Raw genomic sequence first — 15,565 nt, 5'->3', positions numbered from 1 at the left:
GTAGCGATGGGGATATAATCGAACTTTGAAATGCTGCCACGGCAGTTGTGGAATGTCCCAATTTTTATTATAATTTCTGTTTAGTTTTGTCGCTAACGTTAGAATGTTAATATACAAATTGTATAACACGTATCATATTGTATCCCCATTAAAATATTTTGTTTATTATAATAACAAATGAAAATTTTGTATTACTCTTTTCCGTTAAGGTGAGTATTAAGTTCGAGTTTAGCCGCTAAAATCGCCATTTTTTCACGATTACTTTTCTCTAATAATACTTTTTAAGGAATACAAACTTTTTGAAAACTTGCTTTGGGCTATTCCCCATCAAGTTATAATAAAATCTGCAACAAATATGTATAATTTTAGGCCTTTTTTTACTGTTTTAGTTTTCACTTTAGTGAAAAAAGTCGAACTTAATACCCACCTTTAACCCAAGCGTTTTTCATTGGACTTTATAAACAACCCAGTGTTATACATAAAACGTCAATCGGCCAAACACAATAATGACGTTGCGAGAACATATGATAATGCCGCACTCACGTTGAAATATTCTTCAGTCAAATATTGACCAGCACTTGAATCACACACGTTGGACGTTGAACACAAGTCAGCGTCTCTGTCTGCTCGTCTCTCTGATTTTCGACACTCAACGAAACGGTGTATTGTGAGTGTTACATAGGTTCCTAGAAGAAAACGATTAATATAACCATATAATAATAACGCAAGAAAAAAATATAATTGCGGGAGAAACGTGTAATTTTTCAATGAAAATTATTTCATTTCTTAAGAAATATATCGTAGCGTGGATTAGTGTTTAAAGAAAAAGTGTATATTTTTTATAGTTCTTGTATTTTTGTGTCTTCTTTTTTTTGTAGGAAATTTACTAGAAATTTAGCAAAATGTCGATCTACCGCATTTCATCGCGTAAATTGCCAGAAGCTCAGGTGAGTTTTTTTCTTTACAAAAACAAATTTACAGCATTGCTGTAAGATGATTAGGTGTGTATATATGTGTGTGTGTTAGCGATTAAACTCGGCAACTAGGGGAAACACGCTGATGTTCTTACAAAAAAAAAAAACTGATTGTAAAATGTTATTCACAATAACATCTATGTTTTATTTTATACCTCCTGGAAACCACACTGGAAAAATTGTAACTTCAGAGAAATTTGTGGTCAGTGGGTTGATTTCTCTCTCTCCTGTCCTCCCCCTTAGATTTCATTCAAGTTCGCAAAAAGTAGGGTTAATCTGTACACACCACGGGTGCCTTGAAACATTTGAATGTGTGTACATTTTGTGCATTTGTATGTGTGTGTAAACGTGGATTGTTGTTTTTTCTAATCTGTTGAGAATTTAATTTTGACTTGGCGTTAGTGGCTAAGTTGGAGGTTTTTTCTTTTTGGTTGTAACAACAGATAACTTCTTGTACAAGCTTATTGGCCCCTTTTTGGGCTAGGAAGAACATAGAATCGAGAATCGTTTCTTTAGGCCCTCTTATCACCCCTCCCTCCCCCTTTTTGTTATGTCAACTTTTCTCTACAGCCAACTGTTCTCATTTTCCTAGAGTGCGGCATTTTTTTTTTGCTCATTTGCGTTTACTTTCATCGTGGATTTTCACGCTTGCGTTTTTACGTTGCTGCTTTTAATTTGTAGGCTGTTTTTTGTTTTTCTTTACCATTGCCCCCTATTACATAACAATATGTTTTTGCAATACATAATAATTCTGAAGGAATTGAGAGAAAGAATTGTTAATAATATTATGGCCAAATTTTCACACAGACAAAAATCTCTGAAGAGAATTTATACATATGTTTAAGATTCCATATACTTATGGGGTGGTTTTAAAATTAGACTACCTCAATAGGAAAAGCCGCAAAACAATGCTTCTCCAGCTATTTGCAATAAAAATGTGGGCGAAAAAAATTAATATTTGGCTTAAATATTCTTTCGTACGTCCAATATATGGCGTATAGACTTCTCGATTCCAAACATAAAATGTACAGACCCGCCTTGCATACACAGGTTCGTGGGTTAAAACCCATTTTTGACCATACACCAAAAACTTTTTCAAAACCTATCAGTAATGCTGAAGCCAGCGGTGAATTTATCCAACCTCAGTAATGCTGGTGACATTTCTGAGTGTTTCAAAGCTTCTCTAAGTGGTTTCACTGCAATGTGGAACGCCGTTCGGACACGGCTATAAAAAGGAGGTTCCTTGTCATTGAGCTTAACATAGAATTGGGGAGCACTCAGTGATAAGAGAGAAGTTCACCACTGTGGTATCACAATGGACTGAATAGTCTAAATGAGCCTGAAATATCGGGCTGCCACCTAACCTAACCTAACCTAACCTACGTATAGCCCCCATATAAATCGAAACCCAGATTTGGCTTCGGAGCCTCTAAGAGAAGCAAATTTTATCCGATTCGGTTGAAATTTGGTACGTGGTGTTAGTATATTGTCTCTAACAACCATGTCAGAATCCATATCGGTCCATAATTATATATAGCCCTTACATAAACCGATCCCCAGATTTGACCTCCGGAGCCTCTTGGAGGAGCAAAATTCATCCGATCCGGTTGAAATTTGGTACATTTCGTTAGTGTATGACCGTTAACAACAATGCCAAAATTGGTCCGTATCGATCTATATTATATATAGCCCCCAAAAATTTTATATTTCTATAGAAAATTTTGTCAAAAAATTTATTTCTATTGAAAATTTTGTCAAAATTTTATTTCTATCGAAAATTTTGTCAGAATTTTATTTCTGTTGAAACTTTTGTCAAAATGTTATTTCTATAGGAAATTTATGAAGCATTTCATAGTTGAAGAGGAATATTTTGCAAAATATTTCAAAACATCAAGAATTCTACTAATCTATCAAACAGTAAAAAAAATCTGCCATTTTTGGTAGACTCGTGTTCATAATTGTATATAGCCCCCATATAAAGCGACACCCATATTTCAATTCTGGCTCTATAATTACCGCATCGGCCGCAAACCAAGTAATTTAATTGTGGATGACCGTCATTAGTAGAAATTTCTACGCAATCCATAGTGAAGGGTACATAAGATTCGGCCTGGCCGAACTTACGGCCGTTGGCATGCCCGCCTTGCATACACAAGGTCGTGGGTTCGATTCCTGCTACGACCGAACACCAAAAAGTTTTTCAGCGGTGGATTATCCCACCTAAATAATGCTGGTGACATTTCTGAGGGTTTCAAAGCTTCTCTAAGTGGTTTCACTGGAATGTGGAACACCGTTCGGACTCGACTATAAAAAGGAGGTCCCTTGTCAATGATCTTAACATGGAATCGGACAACACTCAGTGATAAGAGAGAAGTTCACCACTGTGGTATCACAATGGACTGAATAGTCTAAGTGAGCTTGATACATCGGGCTGCCACATAACCTAACCTAGCCTAACCTACATTTTGCTGTCGAGTAGGAGACGATAATTTTTGTAATTTGAATCAATTCTCGTGACAAAAATTTTAAAAAGGCTCGTTTTTATAATCAAACGAAAATGGAAAAACCAAAACTAATCCGAATGACTGATTTTCTTCCTAATTCCCCATTCCAATTATAATCCACTTAAACTAGATTCCAATTGTCATTTGCCTTATAAAAAAGGATTTCAAATACACTTTTAGTAGATTTCGATCCTAATAATGGATTTTCGTAAGATTTACTGGAACGGGACAAATTTGGAAGGTCAACTTTTTTAAAAAATTATAAAAATATTTTTTTCTAAATTTAGACACAAAATCGTAAATGTTGGAATATCTTTAATATTTTTATTTTATTTCTTTCGACATACATCATTACGTTTAATTAAATTAATTAATAAATTTGGTACGCAAAAGACCTCAACATTTGAAATTGTTATTCATTTCTGATGACATCATAATTTTGTCGATTTGATGTTTAGCAATCCAGATACAATAGACATGTTTTCGACTATAAAAGAGTTTTAAATAATAAATAATTTTAAATAATAAGGTCTGCACATATAAGTAAAAGCTCACTTTTCGTATGAAATACACATTTTCTAAGTTATTACTTAAAAAAAAAAAACATGTAAATGGACAATTCTCTGAGATTTTACTTTTATTCATTCGTAATTTTTATTTTATATTTTATTTTTTATTTTATTTTGTTTTTATTTTATTTTAATTTTTTATTTTTATTTATTTTTTTGTTAAAGTAATTTATTCTCCATATCCATACACAGAAAAAATTTCACGAACATTTTTACAATTAAAGTCTTAATGGAATTAAAAAAAAAAATCAATTAAAAATTTAACCCTTATACTACGTCATTTGTTGACATTGTCATTACCGCATTTCTTACTGTTCGAATATAATTAAAAATTTCTATCACTCAGTGCATGAATTGGTGACATATGCTGAATTCATGCTGAGTAGTAAGAATTTTTAATTATAATCCAACAGTAAAAAATTCGGTGATGAAAATACGACCTAATACCCAACGTAGTATAAGGGTTAATTGATTCCACAAATTTTCTAATTGAAACAAAAATCAATCACAAAAAAAATTAATAGTGTAAATTAATTTGCTTTTAATTGGATCAATTAATTTTTTATTGATACTACCATTTCTGTGATTGAAGACATTTTAATAAAACAAATTAATTGGATCAATTAATTTCGTGATTGAATTAGTAGTCCGTTGTAATTTATATAAATTGGCCGCTAAGTGGCTTCAAATTACATGATGAAAATAAAAATAAATAAATAAAATAAATAAATTGCTGAATTAGAAAAATATTTTTTGTGTCTAATTAATATTAAGCAGTCACTATTTTTGTAACAATAATTTGACATATACATTTAGAAATAAAACACACCTTATATTTCTATGAATAAAATGAATCATGTATTTGTGATTCGTGTAAAATTTTCTGTGTAAATAAATATAAAAATAAGATATTGTTTTAAGTAATGCTAAAAAGTATAAAATGTAGGCCTGTTTGCTATATTTAGAATTGTTCTATATCTTTCTTTTAGAGTTTATTGAACTTAAATTCACAAAAGTTTGTTTTGTATTGGAATACATTTGAAGATCATTCGTTTTGTGTTACTTTAAAAATTTAGTGTAGCTTTAAAAAAATTAATTAGCATTTTTATATGCAGAGAAGATGAAACGAAGACTTGAGCTATACATTGTATTTGACAAAAACAAACAAAAAGTTAAAAAACAAACAAAAAAACAAATGTCAAGTATATATATGGGCAGCTTGAATGAAAATCAATCAAAAAACACGTTGGTCTGTGGCGGCAAAGTGTATACCTTAGCAACAATATTTCTGAATTATCTTTGGCTTTTTAGTTTTCTTGATGATAGACATTGAAAAATATGTATTGTTGTTCGTTCTATGTAACCTAATTGAATTGTATTGTTCGTTTCGTCATTATTTAGAATTATTTTTGAAATTACCTGATTAGCGATTCAAAAAGCAAGAAGAGCTAATCGTTTATGTCTGAAATCTCATATTTATTGTAATTCTACAAATCAAAGTCCAAAAGGTACTAGGTTTTTTTACATATATATTTTGATATTTTCTCTACAATGTCTTCCTTTGCTTTAGAAAATAAATTGAACTATATAATAACCTATCTTTCTCTGTACACAATTGAAAGTATTAAGATTAGTACAGGTATTATTTAAAAATTATTGTTACTTTTTTTATTGCTTTTGTCAATGTATGTAGGAATTTTTATTTTTCCGTATAACCTTGCCTTTAAGTAACCTCTAGAAATCTCATGGATTATCTTGATAGTCTTTTAACCGAAGGTGTTTTTTTAACAATAACAAATTTAACTAGATTTTTGTATATAGCTCTATTTTTATCTTAACGACTTTTAGTCATTGTCGTCAATTGTGGAAGATGTTATCGCAAAGCAAGAAAAAATAGAATGATAACGTATTTTTTTATAAGAATTTAATTGTATTATATAGCAATAGGGACTAGAGTTATGATTACGTTTTAAAAGATAGAAATGAAAAAACTGTTAAAATAAGAAAATAGCATACAAACGAAGAAATAAGTTTTGGATTCAATCACAAAATTAATTGATCCAATTAATTTAAAGTAGTACATTGTAATACCTTAAATTAGTCTTTTAAAGGCTATTTTCCATAGAAATAAAATTTTGACAAAATTTTCTATAGAAATAAAATATTGAAAAATTTTCTATAGAAATAAAATTTTAATAAAATTTTCTATAGAAATAAAATTCGACAAAATTTTCTATAGAAATAAAATTTTGAAAATTTTTCTATAGAAATAAAATTTTGACAAAATTGTCTTTGGAAATAAAATTTTGACAAATTTTTCTATAGAAATAAAATTTTGACAACATTTTCTATAGAAATAAAATTTTGAAAAAATTTTCTATAGAAATAAAATTTTGACAAAATTTTCTATAGAAATAAAATTTTGACATAACTTTCTATAGAAAAAAATTTTTGATAAAATTTTCTATAGAAATAAAATTTTGACAAAATTTTATATAGAAATAAAATTTTGACAAAATTTTATATAGAAATAAAATTTTGAGAACATTTATATATAGAAAAAAAAATTGATAAAATTTTCTATAGAAATAAAATTTTGACAAAATTTCCTATAGAAATAAAATTTTGACAAAATTTTCTTTAGAAATAAAATTTTTGTTTCTTGGTGTTTTATTCGATCTTTTACTTTTTAATAAATGTCAATAGTTTTATCTCAATATCTCAAGCTTAATAAAACTATTGAAATAAAATGTTGACAAAATTTTCTTAGAAATAAAATTTTGGGAACAATTTTATATAGAAATAAAATTTTGATAAAATTTTCTATAGAAATAAAATTTTGACAAAAATTTCTATAGAAATGAAATTTTGACAAAATTTTCTATAGAAATAAAATTTTGACAAAATTTTCTATAGAAATAAAATTTTGACAAAATTTTCTATAGAAATAAAATTTTGATAAAATTTTCTATAAAAATAAAATTTTGACAAAATTTTCTATAGAAATAAAATTTTGACAACATTTTCTATAGAAATAAAATTTTGACAACATTTTCTATAGAAATAACATTTTAACAAAATTTTCTGTAGAAATAAAATTTTGAGAATAATTTTCTATAGAAATAAAATTTTTGACAAAATTTTCGATAGAAATAAAATTTTGACAAAATTTTCGATAGAAATAAAATTTTGACAAAATTTTCTCTAGAAATAAAATTTTGAGAACAATTTTATATAGACATAAAATTTTGATAAAAATTTCTATAGAAATAAAATTTTGGCAAAATTTTCTATAGAAATAAAATTTTGACATAATTTTCTATAGAAATAAAATTTTGACAAAATTTTCTATAGAAATAAAATTTTGAAAAAATTTTCTATAGAAATAAAATTTTGACAAAATTTTCTATACAAATAAAATTTTGACAAAATTTTTTATACAAATATTATTATGACAAAATTTTCTATACAAATAAAATTTTGACAAAATTTTCGCCATGCATTTCTTATGGGTATGTGATATTTTACAAGGCTTTAGAATAATAGAATAGAATATGTCATAATAATTTGGAATCTTCAAAAAATTCTAATAATTTCTACACGCATGAGCTACATATACGTAAATTCACAATATTTCTTCCGTAATATTTCAAATAATCTGCCCATTTTCCGATTAACCAGTCATCATATGACGTACTGAAGTAATCGGGGAAAACTCAGATAAGATTTGCGTTAGAGTTCATGGAGAAAAAAGGAGGCTCGTTTTATCCGCTTGTAGACAATGAAACTGAACACACCCACACCACGCTTACACAAATGACGTAAACGACCATAAGACTGTAGCAGACTCTCGAATAACAGCGTCATACGATAGTCTACTACACATTATAGTTGATACTTAGAGCTATATGATGTAACGAGTTGTTATTAAAATGTTATTTTCCATTTACTTGTTTATTAATGACGAATTCTAATTGCGCTCTTAGAGACCCAGCAACCGCAAGAACCAGTTTAAGAGATTATATTTTTTTAGCATTAGCTTAATGGATAGCTTTCAAATGAAATAGTTTTTTTTTCTGTGAAATTCTATTTGATCTAAACGAAAATGGTAGAACGAGATTTGAAGACAGTTCAGGATCATTTTCTAATACCCATTAATGTGCTTCCCTAGCTCCTGAAGCAGAAATGATGTATTAGAATAATTGAGAGATTGTTTGATTCCAAAGAAAGGAAGCCGATGTAATTGAAGAGACCAAGAGATATTAAGGAAATTTCTGGCAAACGGCCTAGAGCCTGGAGAGTAGCGCTCAGACGGTGGAATATGAAAAATTATCTTACCGGAAGCAGAGATAATGAATTAAAATAATGGGTAGGTGGATTGATTCCAAAGTTTGGAGAATATTGGCATATAAGCTTTGTTATTTTTACTATAAACAATTAAATCAATAAATAGCTCCCAGGCTATAAGCCTTACATATTTTTATTATGGATCGCGGTATTTTCTAAATACCTTCCGATGGTATATGTTGGCGGTCTCGACCAAAAGCTAATGGAAATGGCCCCCTAAGAAGCACTTCATACAAAAAATGGACGAGGAAAAATATTTACCACTAAGCCGGCACAGGATGCTGCCCCGTGGGTTAAGTCTGTTGGGGGCAATCCTCTACATTGAAAAAATTTCAATTGGACTATCATTTGCATTGAGCGAGGTGTAGGAAAATTTTGTCAAAATTTTATTTCTAGACAATTTTGCCAAAATTTTATTTCGATAGAAATTTTTCTCAAAATTTTATTTCTATAGAAAATTTTCCCAAAATTTTATTTCTATAGAAAATTTTGTCATAATTTTATTTCTATAGGAAATTTTCTCAAAATTTTATTTCTTTAGAAAATTTTCCCAAAATTTTATTTCTATAGAAAATTTTCTCAAAATTGTATTTCAGTAAAAAATTTTCCCAAAATTTTATTTCTATAGAAATATTTCTCAAAATTTTATTTCAATAGAAAATATTCCCAAAATTTTATTTCTATAGAAAATTTTTCCAAAATTTTATTTCTATAGAAAATTTTTCCAAAATTTTATTTCTATAGAAATATTTCTCAATATTTTATTTCAGTAGAAAATATTCCCAAAATTTTATTTCTATAGAAAATTTTCTTAAAATTTTATTTCTATAGAAAATTTTGTCAAAATTTTGTTTCTATAGAAAATTTTGTCAATTTTATTTCTATAGAAAATTTTCCCAAAATTTTATTTCTATAGAAAATTTTGTCAAAATTTTATTTCTATAGAAAATTTTGTCAAAATTTTATTTCTATAGAAAATTTTGCCAAAATTTTATTTCTATAGAAAATTTTGCCAACATTTTATTTCTATAGAAAATTTTCTCAAATTTTTATTTCTATAGAAAATTTTCTCACAATTTTATTTCTATAGAAAATTTTCTCAAAATTTTATTTCTATAGAAAATTTTCTCAAAATTTTATTTCTATAGAAAATTTTCTCAAAATTTTATTTCTATAGAAAATTTTCTCAAAATTTTATTTCTATAGAAAATTTTCTCAAAATTTTATTTCTATAGAAAATTCTTCCAAAATTTTATTTCTATAGAAAATTCTTCCAAAATTTTATTTCTACAGAAAATTTTCTTAAAATTTTATTTCTATAGAAATATTTCTCAAAATTTTATTTCTATAGAAAATTTTCTCAAAATTTTATTTCTATAGGAAATTTTCTCAAAATTTTATTTCTATAGAGATTTGATTTACCATAATATCAAGAATTCTACCAATCCACCAAACGGAAAAAACCTACTATTTTTGGTAGAATTCTATCAACTGTGGCAACCGTGGTGGTAATACAAATTTATTTTTACGTAATATAGAATCATTTTTGGTTTGTACATTTTGTTTAAATTTAACGAAAAATATTGTAGGAATTTTTTTTGGGAATGTAGTGGAAAGTAGGGAAGTTTTCTTGTTCTTGTATGGTAAATCGAAAATTTTCCTTGGCAACACTGATCCAATGACATATTTTAATGTAGCTAAACAATATTACGACGTTTCAATGTAGTGCAAGATATTGTCTTTGTTTCCATGTCCATGATTTTGTCTGCACTTGTCTGGAGATGTACCTACGAGTAGTCAAACAAGTAATATGTAAAATACACTCCAGAAAATTTGTTAGTAGACACAGCAGAAAAATTTGCTAAAATAAAAAAAATCAGATTGAAAAGGAAACTCGGTTAGTGTTTGCTGAATTTTTACACCAAAACATTTATGTTAGTAGACACGTTAGAATAACAAAATAATAGAGCTCGGCTTTGGCATTCGGCCAAAAATCGATAATCGACCTTCGGCCGATTCGGAGGCCGATTAACCGAAGCCGAAGCTTTTGCAATAATTTATTTCATATCGTATTGTGCCAGTGTTGAATTTGTCTCACTCAAAACGCACAGTACAAATAAAAAGTTAAAAAACAAAATTATAAAAAATCCTTGTTTGTCATTATAATACTACTACTACAAAGTCTGCTAGTTCTAAAAGAATATTATGAGACATGGACTGCATTACCTTTTGTTGTGGTTCGTATGACTTTGCTGATTAAAGTATGCTAATATTGAAATAAAATACATCAAATTATAAAAATTTCAGAACAATAATTGGCTTCGGTTTCGGCCTATAATTGTTTTTTTTTTTTTTGTCGAACATCTACTTCGGCCAAAAAATCCCGCTTCTGTCGAGCTCTACAAAACTTATAAACTCGATTACACTAAACCATAAATTTGTTTAATCGGAGCAAAAAAATATAATTTAAAGTTGAACATGCATACACCTGAAGAAATTTGTAAAAAGTTTGCTGAAAAAGAGAATTTAATTCCTATTTGTTGAAATAACACATTTCGTCTCCTATTTTACATCCAAGCGAATTTCTTAGTAGACACATCAGAAAAATCAGCTAAAATAACAGAAAGTCTGCTATTCCTTTTTCAGCAGACTTTTTGTTGTATTAGCAACCTTTCTGCTGTATCTACTAACAAATTTGTGGATGTATCTTTTATATGTTCAAAAATCTAAAAATTTTCTCAAACTAAGGAATAACAGCATTGATAGTATTCAGGCGCTTCTAGACTTAGGGGGTAACATTTTATAATCTACAAAATTTAACGAAGTTTTGTTCGAAAGACTATGAGGCACAAAAATAAAATAGCAGGCAGCGAGAATGATGTTTTTGTCAGACTTTTTTCTATGAGTGTATAATTATTGTAGTTGCATTTGTTTTTATTAATTTTTTTCTCTCTCATTCAAATGATATATGTGCGTGCTTGTCATCTGTGAAGTGTGCGAATCGAGTGCTCACCCACCACAGACAACAGCAGGAGGGAAGAAGAATGACTTGTTTTGCATATTCAATTAATTTGCGCGCCACTTCTTCCACTCACATTTATAACGTTATCAACACCGTCACTGCCACACTTTTCACATATTCCGCCTTTTTCAGAATTGACTTTAAATCTAATCGAATTATATAGCCAATGTAGGTCACTATCAGAGGAAATGAAGTATGGAACTCTAATGAAAACTGGTATGGACTGGTGGGGAAAAAAATCATTGGAACCTAATAGAGTTCAAAAAGGTCATTATAATAGAGATGTGGTTGCTTGTTTTTGTGGTTAAAGTACAAATATTCAATTTTATTGGTGGGGACAATGTTGAGTAGATATATTTTGCATGAGGAACTGTATGATTTGTTGTAGTCTTAGTCTTGCTATGGCGCATCAAATGCAGTATAATGAACCCATTTTTTTCATAGCACCCACCCACCCATTAGATTCCATTTTTTCCAATTTGATACAAAGCAAAAAAAAAAAATGAATAACCTCTTCTAGAGGACAAATTTGCTTTGATACAACGAGCAATTAACTGCATATCTATATAAGAAGAAAAAAAACGCATTTAGTATTATGGCTTCTTAAAGTTGATTTATTTTGTTTTTGTTATTTCTTCAATTTGTTTTTTTTCTGATTTTTGGTCTCAACAAATAATACTAAAAATATCTTAACATTTATAATTTGTTTAAATGTCTTTACTTACGTAAGTCATTTTATAAGAAAAAAAAAACAACAAAACACAAAACATTTTCTGCTATATGCTCTCAGTATGCCAGGTTTCCTCCACCCAAAATCAGATATTGCGCATAGAAATCAGTGAAAAACACTCTCATACAAAGAGATAGTATAGAATAATACTCATTTTTTTATATAAACAAGAAGATACATAATATGCCTAATGTTTATATGAATGGAAAATTAAAGAAGAAAATTAGAAGAAGACAAAAAACATACAAAACTAAAAAAATAAATAAAACATTTCATTTGATTTATTCTAGATTGTACATCTCTTGATGTACATTTAAACTTGCTCTAACGCACAAACATAATTTCAATATTCAAATTCTTTTACCCATATACGTTTTGAGTCAAGTTCAATCAACTTTTGTCTTAAGAAGTTTTTAATTATTCATAGAAATGCGTGCTAAAACGCCAATAAAACTGGTTTCTAATTATGTGCTGCGTCTATTATTATTTTGTATATTTTGTTTTTAAAGAAAGCCAATTTATAATGAACTAATTTCTTCCAATTTTTGTCAATAAACCTGTTTGGAATAGTTTACTTAAGTTCTATTATAGGTTACAATTCAGTAGTTTTTTTTTTGTTTTTTTAATTTATTATATTATACGTTAATCAAATGCTTCACAAATTTGTCATGACATTGACATTGTAATTAATGATTAACTATAATGGAAACGATATTGAATTAGAGGTTATTTCATGTTTACTGTAATCGGTAGTTTGTTGTTTATTACATACACTCGAGCCGATTTATTTAATCAAAATATTATTTCTATAGAAAATTTTGTCAAAATTTTATTTCTATAGAAAAATTTTTCATAATTTTATTTCTATAGCAAATTTGATCAAATTTTTATTTCTATAGAAAATGTTTTCAAAATTATAATTCTATAGAAAATTTTGTCAAAATTTTATTTCTATAGAAAATTTTGTCAAAATTTTATTTCAATAGAAAATTTTGTCAAAATTTTATTTCTATAGAAAATTTTTCAAAATTTTATTTCTGTAGAAAATTTTGTCAAAATTTTATTTCTATAGAAAATTTTGTCAAAATTTTATTTCTATAGAAAAATTTTTCAAAATTTTATTTCTATAGAAAATTTTGTCGAAAGTTTTATTTCTATAGAAAATTTTGTCAAAATTTTATTTCTATACAAAATTTTGTCGAAAAGGTTATTTCTATACAAAAATTTTTCAAAATTTTATTTCTATATGAAATTTTGTCAAAATTTTATTTCTAGAGAAAATTTTGCCAAAATTGTATTTCTATAGAAAATTTTGTCAAAATTTTAATTCTATAGAAAATTTTGTCAAAATTTTATTTCTATAGAAAATTTTGTCGAAAGTTTTATTTCTATAGAAAATTTTGTCGAAAGTTTTATTTCTATAGAAATTTTTGTCAAAATTTTATTTCTATAGAAAATGTTATCAAAATGTTATTTCTATAGATTTTTTTAGAAAATCTAGCAAAATATCAAGAATTCTATCAAACAGTAAATAATCTACCATTTTTGGTAGAATTCTACCAACACTTCTGACAATTTTTTTTTTCAATAGAAAATTTTGTCAAAATTTTATTTCTATGGAAAATTTTGTCGAAAGTTTTATTTCTATAGAAAATTTTGTCAAAATTTTATTTCTGTAGAAAATTTTGTCGAAAATGTTATTTCTATAGAAAAATTTTTCAAAATTTTATTCCTATAGAAAAATTTTTCAAAATTTTATTCCTATAGAAAACTTTCTCAAAATTGTATTTCTATAGAAAATTTTTTCAATATTTTATTTCTTTGGAAAATTTTGTCAAAATTTTATTTCTATAGAAAATTTTGTCAAAATTTTATTTCTATAGAAAATTTTGTCAATATTTTATTTCTTTGGAAAATTTTGTCAAAATTTTATTTCTTTGGAATATTGCGATTTTTTTTTCTATAAAAAAAAACTTTGTCAAAATTATAATTCTATAGAAAATTTTGTCAAAACTTTATTTCTATAGAAAATGTTCTCAAAATTGTATTTCTATAAACAAAATTTGTCAAAATTTTATTTGTATAGAAAATGTTCACAAAATTGTATTTCTATAGAAAATTTTGTCAACATTTTCTATAGAAAATTTTGTCGAAAGTTTTATTTCTATAGAAAATTTTATCAAAATTTTTTTTTCTATAGAAAATTTTGTCAAAATTTTATTTCTATAGAAAATTTTGTCAAAATTTTATTTCCATAGAAAAATTTTTCAAAATTTTATTCCTATAGAAAACTTTCTCAAAATTTTATTTCTATTGAAAATTTTGTCAACATTTTATTTCTATAGAAAATTTTGTCAAATTTTTATATAGAAGTTTTATTTCTATAGAAAATTTTGTCAAATTTTTATATAGAAGTTTTATTTCTATAGAAAATTTTGTCAAATTTTTATATAGAAGTCTTATTTCTATAGAAAATTTTGTCAAAATTTTATTTCTATAAAAAATTTTGTCAAAATTTTATTTCCATAGAAAATTTTGTCAAAATTTTATTTCTATAGAAAATTTTGTCAAATTTTTATTTCTATAGAAAATTTTGTCAAATTTTTATTTCTATAAAAAATTTTGTCAAATTTTTATTTCTATAGAAATTTTTGCCAAAATTTTTTTTCTGTAGAAAATTTTGTCAAAATTTTATTTCTATAGAAAATTTTGTCAAAAGTTTTATTTCTATAGAAAATTTTGTCAAAATTTTATTTCTATAGAAAATTTTGTCAAAATTTTATTTCTATTGAAAATTTTGTCAAAAATTTTATTTCTATAGAAAATTTTGTCAAAAATTTTATTTCTATAGAAAATTTTGTCAAATTTTTATTTCTATAGAAAATTTTGTCAAAATTTTATTTCTATAGAAATATTTTTTCAAAATTTTATTTCTATAGAAATATTTTTTCAAAATTTTATTTCTATAGAAGATTTTGTCAAAATATTATTTCTATAGAAAATTTTATCAAAATTTTTTTTTCTGTAGAAAATTTTGTCAAAAATTTTATTTCTATAGAAAATTTTGTCAAAATTTTATTTCTATAGAAATTTTTGTCGAAATTTTATTTCTATAGAAAATTTTGTCAAAATTTTATTTCTATAGAAAATTTTGTCAAAATTTTATTTCTATAGAAAATTTTGTCGAAAATATATTTCATTAGAAAAATTTTTCAAAATTTTATTTCTATAGAAAATTTTGTCAAAATATCATTTTGTAAAAATTTTATTTCTATAGAAAGTTTTGTCAATATTGTCAATATGGATATAGAAAATTTTCCCAAAATTTTGTCCAAATTTTATTTCTATAGAAAATTTTGTAAATAAATTTTGTCGATCATTTCCGTAATCAGAAATAATATCTTTATACCCAACACCAT

At 26.1% G+C, this 15,565-nt stretch overlaps 1 protein-coding gene across 2 annotated transcripts in view; it reads left to right on the top strand.

The window, feature by feature from the left end:
* Positions 1-537: 537 nt before the first annotated feature.
* Positions 538-15,565, top strand: part of kdn (citrate synthase) — a 37,670-nt gene continuing 22,642 nt past the window's right edge. The window contains exons 1-2 of one of the 2 annotated variants that reach the window (XM_075302509.1): positions 538-667; positions 879-947. In XM_075302509.1, coding sequence (XP_075158624.1) covers positions 903-947 — 45 coding nt within the window. In that variant the 5' untranslated portion in view covers positions 538-667; positions 879-902. Of the gene's footprint in view, positions 668-737; positions 757-878; positions 948-15,565 lie in introns of those variants that run through there. The other variant, XM_075302510.1, reaches the window with a different exon arrangement.

The sequence above is a fragment of the Haematobia irritans genome, chromosome 3 (genome assembly GCF_050003625.1).
Source record: "Haematobia irritans isolate KBUSLIRL chromosome 3, ASM5000362v1, whole genome shotgun sequence".
In the NCBI taxonomy this organism is placed as follows: domain Eukaryota; kingdom Metazoa; phylum Arthropoda; class Insecta; order Diptera; family Muscidae; genus Haematobia; species Haematobia irritans.
This window is presented reverse-complemented; position numbering and strand designations above follow the sequence as displayed.